This window comes from Falco rusticolus, chromosome 10, assembly GCF_015220075.1.
Source record: "Falco rusticolus isolate bFalRus1 chromosome 10, bFalRus1.pri, whole genome shotgun sequence".
Taxonomy (NCBI): domain Eukaryota; kingdom Metazoa; phylum Chordata; class Aves; order Falconiformes; family Falconidae; genus Falco; species Falco rusticolus.
The window spans coordinates 16244367-16263815 of record NC_051196.1 but is presented as its reverse complement, the minus strand read 5'-3'; the positions used below and the strand labels follow the sequence as shown (position 1 = coordinate 16263815).

At 40.2% G+C, this 19449-nt stretch overlaps 1 protein-coding gene across 8 annotated transcripts in view; it reads left to right on the top strand.

Annotated features, from left to right (window-relative positions):
* Positions 1–19449, top strand: part of NAV2 (neuron navigator 2) — a 223392-nt gene that overhangs the window by 75661 nt on the left and 128282 nt on the right. For all 8 annotated transcript variants that reach the window (XM_037402734.1, XM_037402735.1, XM_037402739.1 and 5 more), the window contains exons 4-6: positions 7007–7079; positions 14007–14274; positions 18990–19147. In XM_037402734.1, coding sequence (XP_037258631.1) covers positions 7007–7079; positions 14007–14274; positions 18990–19147 — 499 coding nt within the window. The remainder of the gene's footprint in view (positions 1–7006; positions 7080–14006; positions 14275–18989; positions 19148–19449) is intronic.

Genomic DNA, 19449 nt, shown 5'->3' with positions numbered 1-19449 from the left:
CTGCAAATTGAAGTTAATGATATACAGAGCCGTCAACACCTGAGCTGGTATTTGAGGAAATACAACAGCGTACAAGAGCCAGCGCTTACTGCATTGAGTGGGTTTAGTGTCAGTCCTTCCTTTGAAGTATTTATGCTTTTTAAAAAAATATTCTTTTAATGTAGAGTTGAAGGATGTTTTGGGAAGAAGTTCATCTTCACTAGGTATTGATGTTTTTAATTTCATTCCAGCTGCACGGCACTAGACACCTAACTTTCAGTCTGTAAGCCCCAGATAGAAGAGGGTCTCCTGCAAGCAACTGAGGAGGGTGGAAATGAAGCATTCATGGGACTTGCTACCTTCCCCATGTGTGTTCACTGAGCACAGCCGTGGCTTCTCCCCATCTGTTCCTGTCTTCAGTTACATATAAGCTGAGATGTAGTGCCAGTAATGTACAGTTGGTGTGCTATGTGCTGAAATCTAGTCAAGTGTCTATCGAGACCAGCAAAGAGTTTCATCTGTAGCCTAAATGAATGATTCTCCAGAGGCAGGATACTCTTGATGGCTGTTTTGCAAAGTTGAACTTGTTGCTTAACTAATGATAGGATGTCTGAAGTTTTCAAATTATACACAAATTATCCACTTCAACTTTTCAAATATATTTAAGGCCTGATCCTGAAAAGCTGATCCAAAAGTAATATTTCCAGGGATAGTTTTCAAAGAAATTACCCTTTACTTTTTTTTTTCCCCCATAGGAAGGTTTCAGTTTTGAATAAATAAACATGAAAAAGCCTTGAAAAGCTGAATTTCAAAATAAACTAAAGAATTCTACAACCCTTCCATCTATCTCTCTCAGACCAGATCAGCTTTGGCAAGCTCTGTGAGCCATGCAGGATTGTCTGAAACCATTCACAATAGGGGATGCCCTTTGGATGCTCTTTGATGTAATTAGAAATTTTGGCAATAATGAATCACAGCTTTCTCTGTGGTGCTGACTGCCCCCATTTCTATTTATATTAGGCACTTTATGAGTGAATATGGAATATTTGTCCCATTCTTTTCAGAGCAAGAGCTGAGGCACAGGAAAGTTTTATCCAGGGTCACAGAGAAGGGGATGCAAGAGATGAGGCTTACGCTAGTTCTTTAGCCTTAGATTAGTGCCCAAACTGTACTTTTCTTAGAAAAATAGAGATCATACATTTGTAACAGAGAGAGTCAACTCTTCACATAGATATGAAAACAGTGTACCTGTGATAACAGATTTTTGTTTCTGTGACTAGGTCAGTTACAGCCTGGGTTCAGCATATGGATTAGCTTAGTTCGCCCTTATGTTACATGTCTGTTACTTCTAAGATAACCACCAAGTTCTGTTAAAATCCTGAAACTTAATTTTGAGAGACATTTTTATCCAAATAGTCAGGAGCAGCATATGAACACTAGGAGCAACGTATTATTTTCTTTAAAAATGCCAACATTTTGATTGCGATAACTACTAATGGAAGATTTATTTTAAACAAAGCGATAATAGTTAGTGCCTCTCCTTCTGGGGAAGATGGAATTTGCAGCTTTGCCTTGGTATTTTTCACATATAATTATGTTTAGGAAATAGTGCGAATGAGACATTATTTGAAGGGAGAACCCCTTACTCCCCTAAATCTCCAGGGTTTTAAGGATTGTCAATGCAATGCTTAAGATTTTAAGGCTCTTCCAAAGCTTTATGATACAGAAATATTGAGTGTAAAAGCTTGATCTGAAAATACAGACAAGGAATAGATTTTTCCTTATGAAACAGCTTGCTGAAAACAGCTTGAGATAGGCTCCTTCCTCGTTTCCACATTGTATGTGAAGTCTGCCAGAATATTGCATAAGGGTTTGTGAAACTTCAAAAACTTTCACATTAAATCAATCATCATCTTCTTTGAAAACTAATATACTGTACATAACATGGAGGCTCAAGTTAAATGGAAAGCACCGTTTTCAATATAAATAGTGGGTTTTCTGGATAAGCTCATAAAAACTCCACGTCTATCACTGTGAAAGCTGGGAGCAGACGACTTGCATCATAACATGAGAAACTTCCCATGGTTTCTATGTAAAGGAACCTACAGTAAGTGATTCTGACTTCTGTTTGAGAAAAACATCTGTATCTGTCACATGGCAGCACTAGTGTTATGGTTTACCCTGTCTGTTTGACTTGGCAGACTTGGACAGACAGCTTTGGCTGTAGACCATTTCCATATTCAAGCCTTTGATATAGTCAAGGTTCAACATGTATCGGTACCCACCTATAGGTCTACTTTTACTGGCTACAGGATGGGGATATTTGGGTGTTTGGTGCTTTTTTGTTTCTGGCATGCCCTTTTCTGCTCGTACAGGCCAGGACATGTTTTCTTTCTAGCACAGACAAGAATAGAAATTGAAATTGCTATTACATGACAAGTGCAAAAACCTGTGTGGGTCTGGTGGCCAGTGTTGCCGGAAATACATAATTACTGTAGTGTACTGCTGAGAATAGAAGGAAATCTGAGTCATATACCTGGGAAAGTCATAGTTAAATAAGAATTAAATAAATGTATTCTGATCCACACATAGGAATTCAGTGAAGCTGTTAAATTTGTGTGTACTTGAGTTTCATATGTGTAGAAGCTAGGAAGGAATGAGGAGTGTGCAGGTCTGGTGGGAATGCAAACGATGATGTGCAGTATGTCCTTAACAAAGGTACTTAGAAATCATTAATTACCTGTGACCACTAGCTTTTAATTCTGCTTTTCCAGCAAGAGGCTGATGGTCTTATTGGTGTAGCAAAGCAACTGCTGCTGGTCTGGCATTGGAAAGTTAGGCATGTGTAATAAATATTACTTAGCCATGATGCCTTCTGCTCCCATCTTGCCAAGTGCCACCCAGAGATTTGTGTTAAGAGGAAAGGTGATCGATGACTAGACCTGAAATAGTTTATATGTGGCCATTCAAAAATACAAATTCATTTGGGGCTTTTGGCCGTGAATTAACAAGGCAAGGCTCAGTTTTGGATGCTCCCAGTAATGGCATCCGAGTAAAATAATCACTGTGTATATGTTTCCTTGGTTTTCCTTCTTTTATACAGCTTTCCCCTGTTTTGGGTAGGCGGGAAATGAAAGTGTCCAACTACCATCTTTCCTGCTTTGCTTCTGCTGTGTTAAACATTGCTGGCAAAGCAAATGAGAAATCAGAATTGTCAGCCAAAAAAAAAATTGTAGTTTACAATGAAAAAGGTTATATATGCTCCCCTCTGGCAAATCCAGTCAGTTCCTATCTGCTTAAGGAGTTTAAGCAATGCGAGGACTTGGCCAAGAAACGGCCTATAGAGTCTCGGTGATGATTTGCTGCTGAATGCTGTAATTTCAAGGAGGAGCTGCACTTTGTGTTGGAAGTCACCGTGACACAGGGTCATTAGGCATTTTCTTAGGTGAGATCTATCCAGGAACTTCACTTCTGTCCTAGGTCCATATATCTAAGTGGTCTAACTACCATGCTACTACTTCAGAATAGCTTGTTAGCTCCAGCTCTGTATGCACTGGGGGATCTTTCTCCATAAAACAATATTTGCGGGTTATAAATAATTAGTTTTGCTGTTAATATAGCAGGGGCTAGAGACAGAAGCCTTCCCTGGAGCTTTTATAGGTGAACTTTGTTAAATGTTACACTGTTGGAAATGCTTCTTTCTAGTGCATGTTTGTTGAGAGTAATTTAGCCAAGGGTAGGGCTCTTCACTCAGGCCAGTGGCCACAAAATAGTATTAATACCTTAAGCTATTTGACATATGAAGATTTCAGTCGCTTTCTTAACTTTAGTTTTTACAACAGGAAAAATTGATGATTGCTTCCCTCATGCATCCCAGCATCACATCTTTCATTCTTGGCACCTCACCGGGGTTAGCAGACAGCTCTGGTCGAGCATTCAGGGCTTTTGCCTCTTCAGAGGCTCAAGTGCCAAATGAGCATGAGCCCTTTTCCCCTGGAGCTGGATAGCAGTCCTAAACCACTTTCATGTGGGCCACCAGCCAGTCATTGTGTGGGAAGCACCTTGAATTCCTACCAACACTAAATTTGAATCATCTCAGCTATAGACCTGCATTCTGTGTTTCAATTTCTTCTTGAAAGTCCCCAAATTTCTTTCCATTTTCCTTTTCAGGCTTTATTTTTCCTTCAAAATCAACTAATTGCTCACATTCCTGTCATTCTGCCAAGTAACGCTGTTGTTATCGTTACAGATACTGCATAAATGTTAACAGAATCATTGATGCGTTTTTATCCTTCATTTGTTTGTTTTTTTAGTGAATTCCATGTATGTGCAATGCTGTACTTCTCCATAGGATCTTATCGTAGCACTTCATGTTCTGAATGTAAGAGGTTTGCTTTTGCAAGCCTCTGTTATTACCACTTTATTTCATTGTGCTTGGTTTTAAGTACGGAAATGGGACACTTTCCTGTTTCTAGAAGGTTTTGATTATTATGAGTTCTTGACTGTAATGCACCAGAGATTTTTGACAGTCCAAGTTCTGTATCTTTTTTACTGCATCTTTATTTTTTAATATCGTCATTCTTTTTCTATACCAGTCTAGCACCAAGCCCTGTTTTTCACAGCCTTTAGCTAGGCATTACAGCTGGTGTGGCGAGGTAGCCATCTGTGCCTTCGTACGGCAGCGAGGTCCAGGGCACTCACCCTGTGGGCCAAATTCACACCTCGGGCATTGGCGCTTGAAGTCATCCCCCGGGAGGTGGGAGCGGTGTATCTTAATTAAGTGGCTAAAGTGCTCAGTAAAAACTGCGTCGTTGTCCCAGGGAAGAAGTGGAGTTGACTTTAAAGGGGACTCCTGAATCTGAATCTGATCTGCAATGAGCATGAGATGAAGTAGTCAGCAAGGACTACTCTGTAGCACCAAGAGTGAGGGCACGGGTGAGGAGGCACTTGCTACCCAGAAGTAGATTTTAATCCTCTGGTCACTCTGGCCTCCAGGACAGTTTGAGCCAAGATGAGGGACCTGGGAAGAAAAGCAAAGCAGGACTGAAAGAGCTCCTTGGAGCTTTTACAGCTGCAGATCTGGAGTGGAGATGAGATATTGCTTATCTTTACTCACTAACCTGAGGAATCCTCCTGATTAACAGAGGAGACGTCTACTCACAGCTGTGGAAGTCTGGAGATGTTCTTGTAATGATGCAGCTTGTTAAGTGGAGGTAGTAGAAATGGATTGATGCTTTTATGTGATGTTTATTCTTGCAAAGGTGAACCTTGGCTTTCTGGCAAAATCCCAATCACCTCAATAAAAGAGCGGTGTTGGAAACTTGAAAGGGTTGTTGAGTGCTGAGGAAGGAAATGGGTAGAGATGGGCTGTCGTGTCGTATTGAACTGTGGATAAATGAACCTTTGAACTGCACCCTGCTACGGGCTGTAAGTTCTGAATGTTACAGGAAATGTGTTCTTCGGTATCTATCTGGGTTTGAAAGTATATAGTATATCTCAAAGTGTAATGAGGTTGATAGAAGTTTTGAGCATGTCGGTGTTTCTAATTGTCGAAATCACAGGTAATGCCAGTAACTTTCTCCCCCCCCCCCCCCAATAGAAAAGAATGTTTTTATTGTTATAGTTATAGACAATAAATGGAAGTACCTTGAGAGTAATCCGTGCTGGAGGATCTCTGGCAGCTTCCCTGGTACTATTTTATTACTTTGAGAAGGAAGGGAAGTGAAGTCAGGTGCTGGGAGCTCAGCCTCCAGAACACCACGCAGCCCTCACAGTGTATTTTTTTTGAGGGCAGGCAGGAGCTGACAGGGAAGCTGGATCTTTAACCTTCCCTTTTGATGTCTCCAAACTTCACAGAAGAAAGGTAGTTACGTGAGAGCAAGCGTGGGGGCCTCATGTCTGTCTCCTTCCTTACCTATAAAGTAGAAGCAGTGTTTGGTTGTGATACTTTAGGAATTAGTAAGTTAATGTTTGCAAGATGTTGAGACGTGGAGACCCTGTTTTATCACTTAGTGATTACTATGATGAAATAAAAAATTGTTCAGTGGTATTATCCAAAAGTCTTCTGTGTAACCACACATGAAACATGGTATTTCCTAAAATGCTGTTGCTTGCAGCCTCCCAAGGTGTCTAAGCTTGCTTTTGTATAGAAGTGCTTTGGTCTGGGAGGGGCTGGCAGCTCTCTGCATCATTGTCTGAATATGACAGCAGGGCTTCAGTGGGAGCTTGGTGGCAAAGTTAAGTGTGAAGCTACTGCAAGATTGCGATATTCAGGTATGGTAGAAAAAATGCCATGCCTGACTCATCCAGCCTTTCTGGAGTTCACTTTGTTAGCTGGGATTTGAGTCCGGTCTGTATATAGCAGCTGTAGTCACTACCAGTCGGACTTGTTGTGCAGAAGACCCCTACCTACTTAGAATTAATTTTATCCTGTGCAATTTAGTACCATTGTACCACCTCTCTGAAGGGCAGGATTTGTCCCACAGTGAGGGGCCAAGGTTGCCTGTCCTTTCTGACACGTGGAGAATGTTGCGAGGGAACATTTTTTGGATTCCGGCTGGGGTTTCCAGTTACAGTTTTTATATTTGACTGCTTTTGTGGCTGGAAACTTTTGCCAGCTGTCAACTTAAGAGCAAGTGGCTATCTGCCTCCTCCAACAAATGTGGCCTCCGTGTTTATTTTTGGTTTTGTGTTTGTTATACATATTGTAGGTTAAAAATCCTGGCATAACATCCTTGACCCTTTAGTAAGATATGTAGTGATCGCCTTTCATGGTTAGAGTATTAACTAACTCATTTCATACAAGTGCAAATAACAGAAAGTCCTGAGTCCTGACCCATGTAGTACTCTGTTTAGGACCTTAGTAACTGAGGAGGTTTCAGATTATGGATTCCATACAGTGAGAAATGAGACTTTTTGTGTGATACAAAGGCTGAGTGCAATAAAGGGTGGCAGGAGATGAAAGTAAACAATTATTACAATGCATTTTATTTCTGTGTGTCTCGTTTGTTTGTTTGTTCCTGAACAGATTGAAAACATAGATGCATGCCTCAGTTTCTTGGCTGCTAAGGGGATTAACATACAGGGGCTGTCTGCGGAAGGTGAGTCAATTGATTGTTTAAAATTTAATTTTAAATGAGGAACCTGAATTACTACTTGTGATTGTAACCAGAACATGGAGTGTAATGGAATATCAATATGGATAATTTACATTTTTTACAGTCTTTACTACTTTTTCCCTCATCTCGGTGTGAAAGGTAGGTAAAATACGTATCTAATCTCCACACAGGTGGCTTTTAAAAATAATCAGTGAGAACAAATTAGAATTCAGTCACCACTTTGTTTCCTTCTGTTAAAAACCAGAAATTTCTCATCTAAGTTCTATAACTGGCACATGTATCAGAGTGTAGATTTTGCAGATATTTAAAATTAATTGCTGGTTGTTGTTTGCCTTTTGAGAGAGATATTTATTTCCTCATTCTTCAGTTACTCTTTTACCTGAAGAAGTATCCTGCTTGCTTTTCTTTTTTAAGGAAGATTTTTTTTTTAAAGCTTGTTTCCGTTTGCATGGAACGACAAAATCTGAGTGTTTATAACAAAAACAAAAAAGATGTTTTGACCTCTAATTAATCACTCTGCTTTTGAGGAGCACCAGCATTTTTCTGAAATCCAAACATGACTCTGTGTACTATATTCCTTTATGCCAGTACATGATATCTGTCAGGAGGTATGGTACCTGTTGGCTCAGAAACTGTTTAACTGTTGTCTTATTAAGAGATTGAATAGATTTCTGTCATCCTCAGCACCAACTTTCATTTACGTTTGCATGTAAATAACAATTCAAAAAAAGCAATTGGATTCAGTAGCTGCTAAGGCAAACTTTGAATATACTGTGTGCCACCTCCTTCAGAGCTCCACAGAACAAATAATTGAATGTGTGGCATCAGGTGAGACTTCAAGTTAGGTTTGGTGACTAAGTGTCTTTGCAAACTTAATTTTGAGGCAGTAATAGTGTTGTAGATATATATATATATATATTTATTTTTTTATATATATAAAACAGTTTATATATACTGTATATAAACAGTACATGCCATGTACTGTTACTTGTGTGTGAATAACTTAATTACCTGTACGTTTAAAGCCATGTTTTCTTCCTCTGAAGGAATCCTATAGTTCAAACAAGGAAGGCAAGGAAGGGTGTGTAGATGTGGTGGGCTGACCCCAGCCAGCAGCTAAGCCCTGCACCGCTGCTTGCTCACTCCTAGCGGGATGAGAGAGGGAATACTAAGAGAAAAAGTGACAAAACAGCTGGATCAAGATAAAGATAGTCTAATGGGTGAAGGAAAGAGGAAGAAAAAAACCAAAACAAGTGATGCAAAGGCAATCACTTGCCACCTCCCACAAGCAGACAGATGCCCAGCCCATTTCCCAGCAATAGCTGCCTCCCCACCACCCTCCCACCACCAACCTCAGTTTTTATTGTTGAGAGTGATCTTAATATGGCATGGGATATCTCTTCAGTCAGCTGTCCAGGTCGTGTCCCCTCCCAGGTTCTTGCCCACCCCTGTCTGCACACTGGGGGAAGGCAGTGTGGGAAAAAGAGAAAGCCTTGGCGCTGTGCAAGCATCACTCGGCAACAACAAAACAGCGGTGCCTTATCAACACTGGTGTAGTCACAAATCCAAAACGCAGCACCGTGCACATTATCATCATGATCTGAAGTCTCAGCTTTGAATTGAAGATTTGAAGCCTTTTCTTTATTGTTGGTAAATGATGTTTATGAAGTGAATGCTAGATACCCACTGTGGATGAACTCTGTGGTGAAACCATCATGTACATGGGTTTTGTATATGTGTGCTACATTAAAAAAGTTACAGAAATATTAAAAACTTCTGTAACTCCCCTATAAAACTACAGCTATTATTTTTTAAAAACTTATTAAATATTAAAATTTAAAAATACATTTTCACAATTTGGAAAGTAGCTTAAAGAATTCCTTGCTGTCCTCAAAAACAAGCCTCCTACCTCATCCTAGTCTATGAGATCTTACAAGGCACTTTAAAATGTGTATTTGAAATGTCATTACACTAATTTTGACATGGTTCGTAAGTGTGGGAAGCAAAGAGGCAGATATTTAGTACACATTGTTCTAACCTGCTTATGCCACCACTAGTAGGGAAAGAGGAGGCTGAACATTAGCTGTTGTCTTCTGTGGTATATCCTTTAAGCTGGGTTAGAACAGCAATAACGTATTTTCTTCCAAAGCAAAGCTTTAATATAGTCAGCCCAAGTACTGCCTGCATTATATACCTCAATAGCTCGGTTAGAATCAGGATTCTCATGTCAAGAAAACAAAAGTATGAGCTAAAACTTCTAACAGCAAAAAGTTTGTTTACCAGGAAACGGTTAAAAAGAAAATGCAACTGAATCCATTGTAAAAGCCAGTTTTGACCTCGATATGATATGTAAAACTACAATAAACGTCACGTCATTTACCTGTCTTTATACAATGCAAAATATAAGAAAAAAAGCAGATTATAAGAAAACTTCCTGGCTGTGCAAAGTTGGCAGTGCTGTGTTGTTCGCACTGGGGCAGCGACAGCATGATTAATGTTCGTTCGTTGCTCTCCCGCCAAATCGCAAGTCAGACTCTGTAGGATATAGGTTATCCCATGGCTTCACTGGGTTTGTATTTCTTCCCTTCTTTTACGCTGTCTAGGAATTAACATTTTAAATCATACAGAAGCTAGGAAGAGACCAGTAATGTGTGCTGCCAGCATATGAATGAGAGAATGTACTGGCTCCACCACTAACATGGAAGGAAAAAAGTGACAGCAGGAGGGGGAAGAAGCATTTTTTGTAAAATGAAGTTAAAGGACTTGAATACAACAAGGAATTCAGTTTCTGTTCTCAGTCCCTCCTTAATGGTGCTGATGAAGGAGGGGGAAACTAAACAGGAGAGAACACAGAACCACTTAAAGTGAAGAGTGCCTTAACCAAACAAGCCAGTGTTTCTGCGCAAGTTGCCAAGACCTGCTAGGTCCACTGCAAACAACTTTGTTTACTTCGCTGGCAGATCCTCATCGAGGAGGAAGGAGAAGATTGTGATTGCTTCCAAATGGGAGTAAACATTGAAGTCTCTCCTGGGTTGCTTGAGAACACGTATTTTTCAATAGTGCAGTTTTAGTGTGGGAGGAAGTTAATGATTCAAAACCGGGATTTGAATGACTCCTACATGTTGAAACAATTTGGGAGTTCATGTGTCATGTCCTTCCAGTGAAAAGAACCTGCTCTGATACATATGTGCCATTTAGACATGGCCTTTTGCTACAGATTTATGCAGTGAATATGCTAAAGATCTGCAGTCACTGATGGTGACCATACGGTGCTGTTTTAAGCACAAGTAGGGCACTTACCAGGCTACCAGAGTTCAATGATACCACTGAGTACACTTAAGTACAGTCTTCAAAAAATTACTCTTTAATTATCAAAAACTGCCTGCAGATCAAGTGTGTGTGGTGGAAATTAACTCCTTGCATTTCCCTTCCTTGTTTTTATAAAATTCCCAGTATCGTTCACATTCAGATCATGTTCCGCAGTAGAGTCTGCAAAGTTCATCCCAGGGCTGTTGTGGTACCTTTGGGTCCCTGAAGTCAGATAGACCCCGTCAGCCTAGAGCATGTGCAGGCGGGTTTTGAGTCAGTCCGCCTGGACTTCGGGATGTGCCCTGGATCAGCTCGAAGTATATCTGCTTCTCAACATTTTGACTGAATTCAAACCTGCTTGTAGTTATTTTCACCCTTTCTCTCCTCTTCTGTCATTCGCTGTGAACAGAATTTCCTGGTTTTTGGTTTTTTTTTTTTCCATTTTGTTCTGGTCAGCAGACCATCTTGCCTCACCTCTTACACGCACTAAGCAGGGCTGATGGGGACTGCACACGGAATCCCTTGGGGGTCAGCCCTAAGAAGCTAGTGCAAAATGACAGAAGCAGACATCTGCTATCTTTAGGGGTGAATAGTACATATATATGACAGCCCTGTTTTCTGGCAGGATAGGTGCAAGCTAAGGAATGTGCAGTGATTCTTAATTTGTATGCCTGGTAGCCAGTTTGGCTAACCAGTCCAGTCCATGTAAACTAGTTCTGTTTGCTCTAGTCCCACGTGCTTTAAAGAATCAGATGCAAAGTAAGGTTTACAGAAGCAGATGCAAACAAATGACTAAACAGCGACAGGCTATTTTTCTTCATTGGTTCGCATTGATCTGTATTCTGCACACAATGAGTAGTTTTGATTGGCAGAAATTTCATTCACAACTGTTAGAGGAATCAGATAATGATATTTCTCCAGTGATTTATCCAGCAGACTTTTTTCTTTACCTTTTTTTTCCTGAACTGATTTTTTTTCTTTTTGATTTCCACTGAGTCCAGCTTCTTTTTGTGAAGACCAGTGAAGGATGATTGGCAAGCTACAGTAGTGAAAGTTCTACCTGTAGGGGAAACAAGTATCAAGTGAGGTATTCCAGGAGGGAAATTTCCCAAGGGTAGGTTTGTGGGGGTTCTCTGAACACCAAATTCCAGTTTCCTCTCAAATGTCTAGAGTGTTTGTTTCTAACATACAAGTCATTTTTGGCTCCAGATTTAAAATAGGTGGATGACGTGCTTGCCCTTATCAAAGTTAATATACATATTTAAGCTGACACATGGGCTGGAGGGGACTTGAAGCAGGAAGCAGCTGAGACTGCAGTGATGGGCAGGACCTGGTGCGGGTGAAGTACTCTTTGAAATAACTTTTTGTACAAAGTGCAAGGGCAAACTGCCAGGTGAATTACCTCAGTCTAAGATAAGAGAAACAGAACTACCTCTGAAAGCCCTGATTGAAATATTTTGCTTAAAATCCTGAGGGAAAGAGACTGCTTCTTTTGAAAGTCAGTAAAGATGTTTTCCCTTTGATTATCACTTTTTGGTCAGCTTAGAAAAATGCCCAAAGCAGGTTGGTCTTCTGATAAATGCAGTAGAAGACAGACAGCCATAGAAAGCGACAGGTTTAGGTGGGTTATAATACCCTCTCACCTCACATGGAAATCAAGTCCCCCTTTGCACATGCATATAGCTTTGCTAAGTTTAAACATGCCGACCCCTGGTAATTTCTTTTATCTCCTGGCCTGTATTTGTGCAGTTAAGCTTCCCAGTGCCTCTGGGTCTGTTTAGTTATGCTTCAGCTTGTGATTAAGTGCTACTTTCTTTACAATTCCCATGAGTAACTTGAGTTCTTTACTGAAGATAAGGACATCCTTTTCACTGTGCTTTGCTGTCTTTTGTGTTTCTTTTACTTTATTGTCTACTCCCATCCCTGTCCTCCTTAGCTGAACACTGGCAGATTATAGAAGGAACCTGCCTGACGGGCAGAGGGAGAAGCTGGGTTTGTGGCATGAGGCTGCATGGGAGCAGGAGCAGACTGGTAAAAGGGGCAACAGCCAGGGTACATTGGGACCCATGGTCCAGAAAGAGACTAAAATTGGCTCAGAAAACAAGGGAAAACAGAAAATGGTTGCTTACGGGCCCTGGGATTGATAGTCATTTAAACAAGGGAATGGGGGCAGTGATGGGAGAGAGCACTGGTGGGGGGGCCAGACTGCAAGAAGGAAAAAATGGCTAAGGAGATTCAGTCAGGAGAAGAAAGGAAGGGGGTATCCTTGGCCTGGGTGATGACCCAGACCGCTTAGATAAGGTCTAGGAGTCTCTGAGAACATGGGCATTGACCGAAACAAAACTAAGGAAGAAGATAGATTAGTGGCAGGAAGAAACAGTAGACTGAGGCACAGCTAGGCAAGGAGACCAAAGCTGGCAGCTGGTATAGTAAAGAGGAGCAAAATTTTTAAGTCATGAACCTGAGATTTTGTGGATAAAGGGCTTGAAGTTCAGAAGAGAAGTTTGTTACACAGCAAAGATAAGCAGTGTGAGCAGAAATGTGGGTGGGAGAGAGAACAGAGGATAGAACAGGGCCCATTACAAAGTCGGAGCAACCCTTCAGCCAGAACTGGGGAGAGAAATTAAAACTCTGGTTCTCACCTTTGTGCTTGGCCACTGTTTTGCCACATCCTTTTCTTCCCCTCTTGAACTAATCCATGTAGAAGGATTTAAAAGCTTAGGGCAACAGGAAGTTTTATTAGTTCAAGCGGTCTATATAGTGCATGTAAAAGTTCAACTGTTTGATGTAGCCTTTTTAATTCACTTTTTTAATTTAAGAAATTAAACATGCTAAATAATTAAGTCACAGCACATTTTTAAGGTTGTCTGCAAGATTGAATTGGTGCTCTTGCATTTTAATTATAACAACAGTGCATAACAGCATGGCCTGACACGTGTCTTTATCTTTGTATTTCTGTTTGGTTTTGTTTTGGCATTTGATAGGATGACTTTTAGGAATTGAAATGTTTTTCATTCACTGTCAAGCTGTCTTTAGGTACTTTGGGTATCCATTCTTTATTGTCTTGTGATAGTATCAGACTGGTAATTATCTTTTTTAATACAGCCATTTCACCCAATAATCGTATTTTCTAGCGCAAAACTTGCATCATTGTCGTATGGGAAACGATCAGTTTGATATTCCAGAAATGACATAATACTGTGTGATAACTTATTAGTTTCTCTTCCTTAGGCAAATTTAGGACTGAGAAATCATTTTCAGTGTACTGTTGTTAATACACGTGTCATTGTGGGGGTTTTTGTTTTGGTTTTTTTAGTTACTTTAAAGGAACTCTCTTTTTAAGCACACTGGCAATAACACACAGGCTACGGCAGAAATGCGAGACATAGTGTAGTCACCACGGGGAAGAAATTAGTTACTTATTTGTAGCTGGTGCTCACTGGTGATCAGCTGTAGCGCTGATTAGATGTGCAGAAAGCCTGTCATATCCTAAAGGAACGGAGTTCAGATGGCGTTATGAAGAGTGCAGTGGCTGACCCATTGTGCTGTCGGAGAGAAACAGTGACTGGTGGCTGACAAGTTCTGAACATTGCCTTACAGAAATCAGGAATGGGAATCTAAAGGCCATCTTGGGCCTTTTCTTCAGTTTATCTCGATACAAGCAACAGCAACAGCAGCCACAGAAACAGCAACCACACCACCATCCGTCCCAGCAGCCTCCCTCAGTATCTCAGCCAGCAGGGACTCCATCCCAGTGCCAGGTCGGGGTACCACAGCAGCAGGTACCAGCTTCACTCCAGACTCCGTGCCAACAGCCCCTGCAAGCTGCACAGCATCAGTTCAAAGCACAACCAGAAATGCAGTCCAGGTGGGGAAATTTCCTTTAAGTTTGTTTTTTTCCAATGTTTATTTATTTTTTTCTTCTTGTTAAAGGTCTTCAAAAGCCAAATAAACTTCTTTCTTTAGTTCTACTCTGGAATAAAGAGTATATTGGAAATTGAATGCTGGGTAGCAGTTGACTTCATGCCTTTGGAAATCAAAACAGATGTGCTTAAATATGTTCTCGGTGCTGGAAATATGCAGTCCAATGGGTGTAAAATACCTGCTACACCAAGTAACCACAGTATTTCTTAAGGGTGTTTTTCTCACTATTCCTTTTGCTTCTTTCTACTCACAAAGCATGTAGATTGTTGCCATTACAGAATATGTACTTGGGGCATGTGAAAACCAGCTTTGGTTCTCAGTTTATAAGAATTTCAGTCCTCACTAAGAAGTAGAAGGCTCTAGCAGTGGTAAAAGAAATGGAGCTTATCATGGTTGGTGACAGTGAAAATTAAATCTAGGCTTACCGCTCAAAATAAAATATGGCTTAGATGAAAAATAATTTTTGCAATTGGTGTTTGTTGGCACTCCTAGATCAGAATATTATAAATAGAGGGGGTCTTTGTCCCCTAAATGTCTTAAATCCTAGTGCTGCTCTTGCCAGGTTAGAATAAAAGCAGTTTATGAGGGCGGTACCACTGTGAATGCATGGACAGCCTTCTTGTCTGACCCTTCCACTGCAAAGAGAGTGAGGGTTTTAGTGGGGATAAGTGGGCAGCATTAAAGGATGAATCCATATTTGCATAATTACTGAAGTATGAAGGCTTTTTATTTAATATTTCAAGTTAAGGCTTATTTGTGTTAAAATAACACATTTTAAGGTGAACACTTATCTTAAGCACTTTTTATGAGGGATATAAACAGTTTAAATTAAGCCTTCCAAGTGAGGCTACCCAGAGCTTATTTGGGTTTTGCTTATGTCTTTCCTCATGAATGATACTCATTTTGGGTATAAACAATATTTTTGTATAATTAAAAAAAAACAGTGTTGCTACAGAATGTATAAACTCATAGAGGAAATAATTACTGTAAAACAAAGATGTATTTTAACATATTTATGTGACTTCCCGGTCAAAAACATGCAGAGATACATGGGACAATTTGAATATTGCTTTGGTGTTTTCAGTCCTTGTGCTGGGTTTCAAATAATCTAAAAAATATCAAACCTGAAGTTCTTAAATCTCATGTTTTCTTAGCGTATGCTAAAGTTCAGTTGCTCAGATTCTGTAGGAATTACATATAATAAAGGATTGAGAAGGAAAGAGTAATAAAGTTGAGGTTTGCATGCAGAATTGCATATTTATTACTCTATAAAAATTAATTCCTTTCAGATTGTAGGAATTTTGACCTGGAGTCATACTTCAGTAAGAAGCTTTTTTGCCTGTGAAATTCTTAAAAACTCTTTCCTCCCTAAATCTACTTACTAAATTCAGTGGTTTAAAATAATAAAAAAAAAAGTTTCTTTGTTCAATGTTATCTTCCACTTTTTCTTTCCTATCACAGTGCTTCTCCCAGGGACTCATCTCAAAGCAAAATCATCCGATTCACTCTTGGTCAGAAAAAGTCTTCTAGGTTAGCATTTCTTCATCTTCTGCAAAGCATGAATAAACCTTTTGCATTGTTTCTGGATGCATGTTTAGGGTTCCTGTTGAAAACAGTTTGTAACAAGGCATTTTACAAACAGCTGAAATGTGGAAATGTTAGATGGATTTTAATTTGTTCTTTTTTTTCAAGGTGTGGAATGCATTCTGGCCCGCAAGAAAATAATTGGGTTTTCTTGTCCTTTTGAGCTTTTGCTTTTGAGAACAAAACATGGTTCTGGGAGTTCCCTCCCCACTGTACATATCTGTATGAGTTGTGTTTACATTTGCCTCTTTGAAAGGACTAGCATCAGGCTCATGCCTTAGCTGGTAAGGCGAGCATCACATGCACCCTGTGAGCCCGAACAGCACCGTGTGGGTCTGTCTCACCAGAGCACCGGCACTTCCCAGTGCTCTGAAGCTGAGCGCGTCTAATCTCCCTGAAAATGATTAATAGGTACTTCAGTAAATTTTTTCTCCTGAATCCCAGCGTGGCTTGCTTGGCAGCTTGTATGGCCATCTCATCGCAGTGATCATAAGGGTTGCTGTGTTATTAATGTGGTTATTAATCATGTTTACTTCTAGTACGATTATAGATTAAAATATTTTACTAGAAAATTTTATATAGTTTTATATTGGTAAATTATACAATACCATTTTTACTAAGCTTATGACCTATTACTTCTGATTTTTATTCAGCTTGACATGTTAGTGTAGATTGTTAGTTCTGCTGTATAATTCGGTTTTATTTCCCCCATCTTATTTCTTTCATGACAACAGTGAAGGTCTGCAATATAACTCCTGTTAAAATGTTCCATGTTCCCTTTTCATGTAATTGTGGCTTGACAGTTTGTATTTGCCTAGAAGAGGTGCTGCAGAGTGGTAAAGGAGAGCATTCTCTGAGCTCAGTACCTTGTCTCTAAGAGCAGGAAGCTAGAAATGACTCCCTGAACCTATTTTTTTTCCGCCCCTAGATTTCACAGGGACTACTGTGAAATGTATTGGCCTAATACCAAAAGCAGGAGCTTAAAATCAGTGAATTAAACTACAGGGGGTGGAAAAACGTCTAACAGAAATACCTTCGTCGAGAGTGTTTTTAGCACGTATGTTTTTTACTCTCAGTATGTTTTATTGGCAGTGACAATACTGACTTGAATTGAAAACTTGTCACTTCTTGAGTGGTCACATGGTTTGGGCAGCTTTATTTAATTTTAAATGTGACAGATTTGCAGAAGCTGTGTGGGCATGCGTGGGAAGACTTTTCTTACCCATCGGTACAAGAACATTATCCCTTCCCTCCTGCCAAGCCCTGCTAGAAAACTCCCCTCCCAGTACTGGGGGCTCTGGGTACCCTTCATGAGGTGGCTGGCCCGGACTCTCAGTGTTTTATCACTGGGTAGAAACTTTCAGGTGAAGTATCTTGTACCTTCCTGCCTATAGGAAACCTAACTTGTTTCCTGTTAAGTAAAACAAACTTTTAATGAACTTTCTTGTCTTGGTGACTTCCAAGTTCTCAAGAAAAGGGTTTATCCCTGGTTTGCCTCTGCTGCTTCCCATGTAGTCTGCTCTACAGTGGATGAAGCATCTCTGGGGTGTTCTTATTTACACCTTGCTGCAATGATGAGTATGTACAACTTTCTAGCACCCCTCCGTGTTGAAAAAGGCTGGATAAATTAAGGGACTTTCTAAATGGCTTCGGCAAAGTCAACCTCAGAACCATGATGTGTTGTGCCAAATCTGTGGTGGTTTGAGTTTGTAAATTAGTTTTTGGTTTTGTATTTGAATTATGCCCTTATGTCTTACCCTCTTTTGAGCTTTGAAAGCATGTGCATGCAGCTGCTGACATTTTTGTTCTCATCCTTCATGTTTCTTTTCGTATTTCTTATTTCTTCACTAGTCTTGGAGAGGTCAGTTTATTTAGGAAGCCCTGCCAGACTCCTTCCTGGCTTCTCTTCCTTCCCAGCGGCACAATGGTGATTTGGTCGGCTGCATCCCTGTTCTTTCTGACAACTGGGACTTTTTCATTTTAGCCTATTATAGGCACGAATTATTGAAGACAGATTTTTGTGTTTTATATAAAGAGGTTTTAAAGAGATTCTACCATACAAAAAAAAAAAGTCAGCAAAGAGCGGTCCCTTTCAGGGCTACTGTAACTGGTTCTGTCTTTTAGTGTTTAGTGTGATGTCCTTGCTTTTCAAAACAGGGAGCTGTTTCGCTAACTCTGCAGTGTGCATTTTGAGCAACTAAAACAGTTGCTCAATTTAGTCAATTTTTAGTATTTCATCTATTTGGAATGTGGAAATCCGTCTTCATTTGTGCACCAAATGCAGTACCAACATGGAAACTTTGATGGACTCAAGCACACATATTGTTGAGATGTGATGTCGGTGACTTTCCTAAATCTGTCGGGCTTTACAGAAAAGTCTTCCCCCTCCCCTTTTGCCTGAAAAGCATGATAGTAGTATTCTTCCCTGTCTACTTACTTCAGAATCCTAACTACATTTTTTTCCTATTTTACACAGCTAAATCTTGTAAATACAGGCTATGGTAAGGAAATGCTGGAAGAGATTGACCAAGGTTGAATGAGAGGCTTACACCAACTCGCCAATAATGTGGTTGCCCTAAGAGGGGGCACTTAAGCTTTGTGTGATTTTTTTATAGGCTCAAATAATTAAACCAAGGTGAAGTTCCATTGGGCTTGGTTACTAGGCTTGCAGCTTTCAGAGCAGAGATGGGATGTGCTTCTCTACCAGGGAAAAGGCAGCCATGTTCTCTCATTATTACTTCCAAAATACAGGTAGCCCTTCTGCATCCAGCGTATAAAAGTGTCCAGCAATCTGGTTTAAGAACAGTCTCACTTAACCTTAACCTTGTACCAGTGGTACTGCTCTACTGAATTTACTTGCAACTATTTCTGATTCACAAGATTTGTAGCAATTTGATGTGTGTTTTTCATCTAGGATGATTTATTTTTCTGTTGTTCTTCTAAAAGAACAAAGACCCTTGTGAGTACGTACTTGTGATACTGATCCTGTTCTTTTCAGCTTAGGCATGGTATTCCACAGTTTCTTTCCTAGAGTGCTTTTTAATATATTTATTTGTACTGTAATTCTTTCATCAGACTTCCAGGCCCCACCACGAGGGTGTCCGCTGCAGGCAGTGAGGCCAAAGCTCGTGGTTCTATTAGTGCCAACAATCGACGCAGCCAGAGCTTTAACAATTATGACAAATCTAAGCCTGGACTTCCCCCTCCGACACCAACAAGTAGCAATGACAAAGGTAAGCACCTGAGATTTTGCCATCCTCAGATTTTTCTTAATAGTGGCTTCGTTCAGGGGAAATTGAGTTTTCCATTAAGCTCCAGAAGTTGTAAGACTATCCCAAAACTGTATGTTGTAAACATGACATTTACAATCCAAAACCCAGCTGGCTTCTCTTGAAAAAGGTATAATCCTCCTTTAATGTAACTGCAGTAGTGACTTGCTGTCCTGGAGGTACTTGGAAAAAATAACTTCAAGAAAAGCGGGCACTGGTGAAACACATTTTTTCATTTTGCTTCAAACACAGATAAGGGGGAGTAA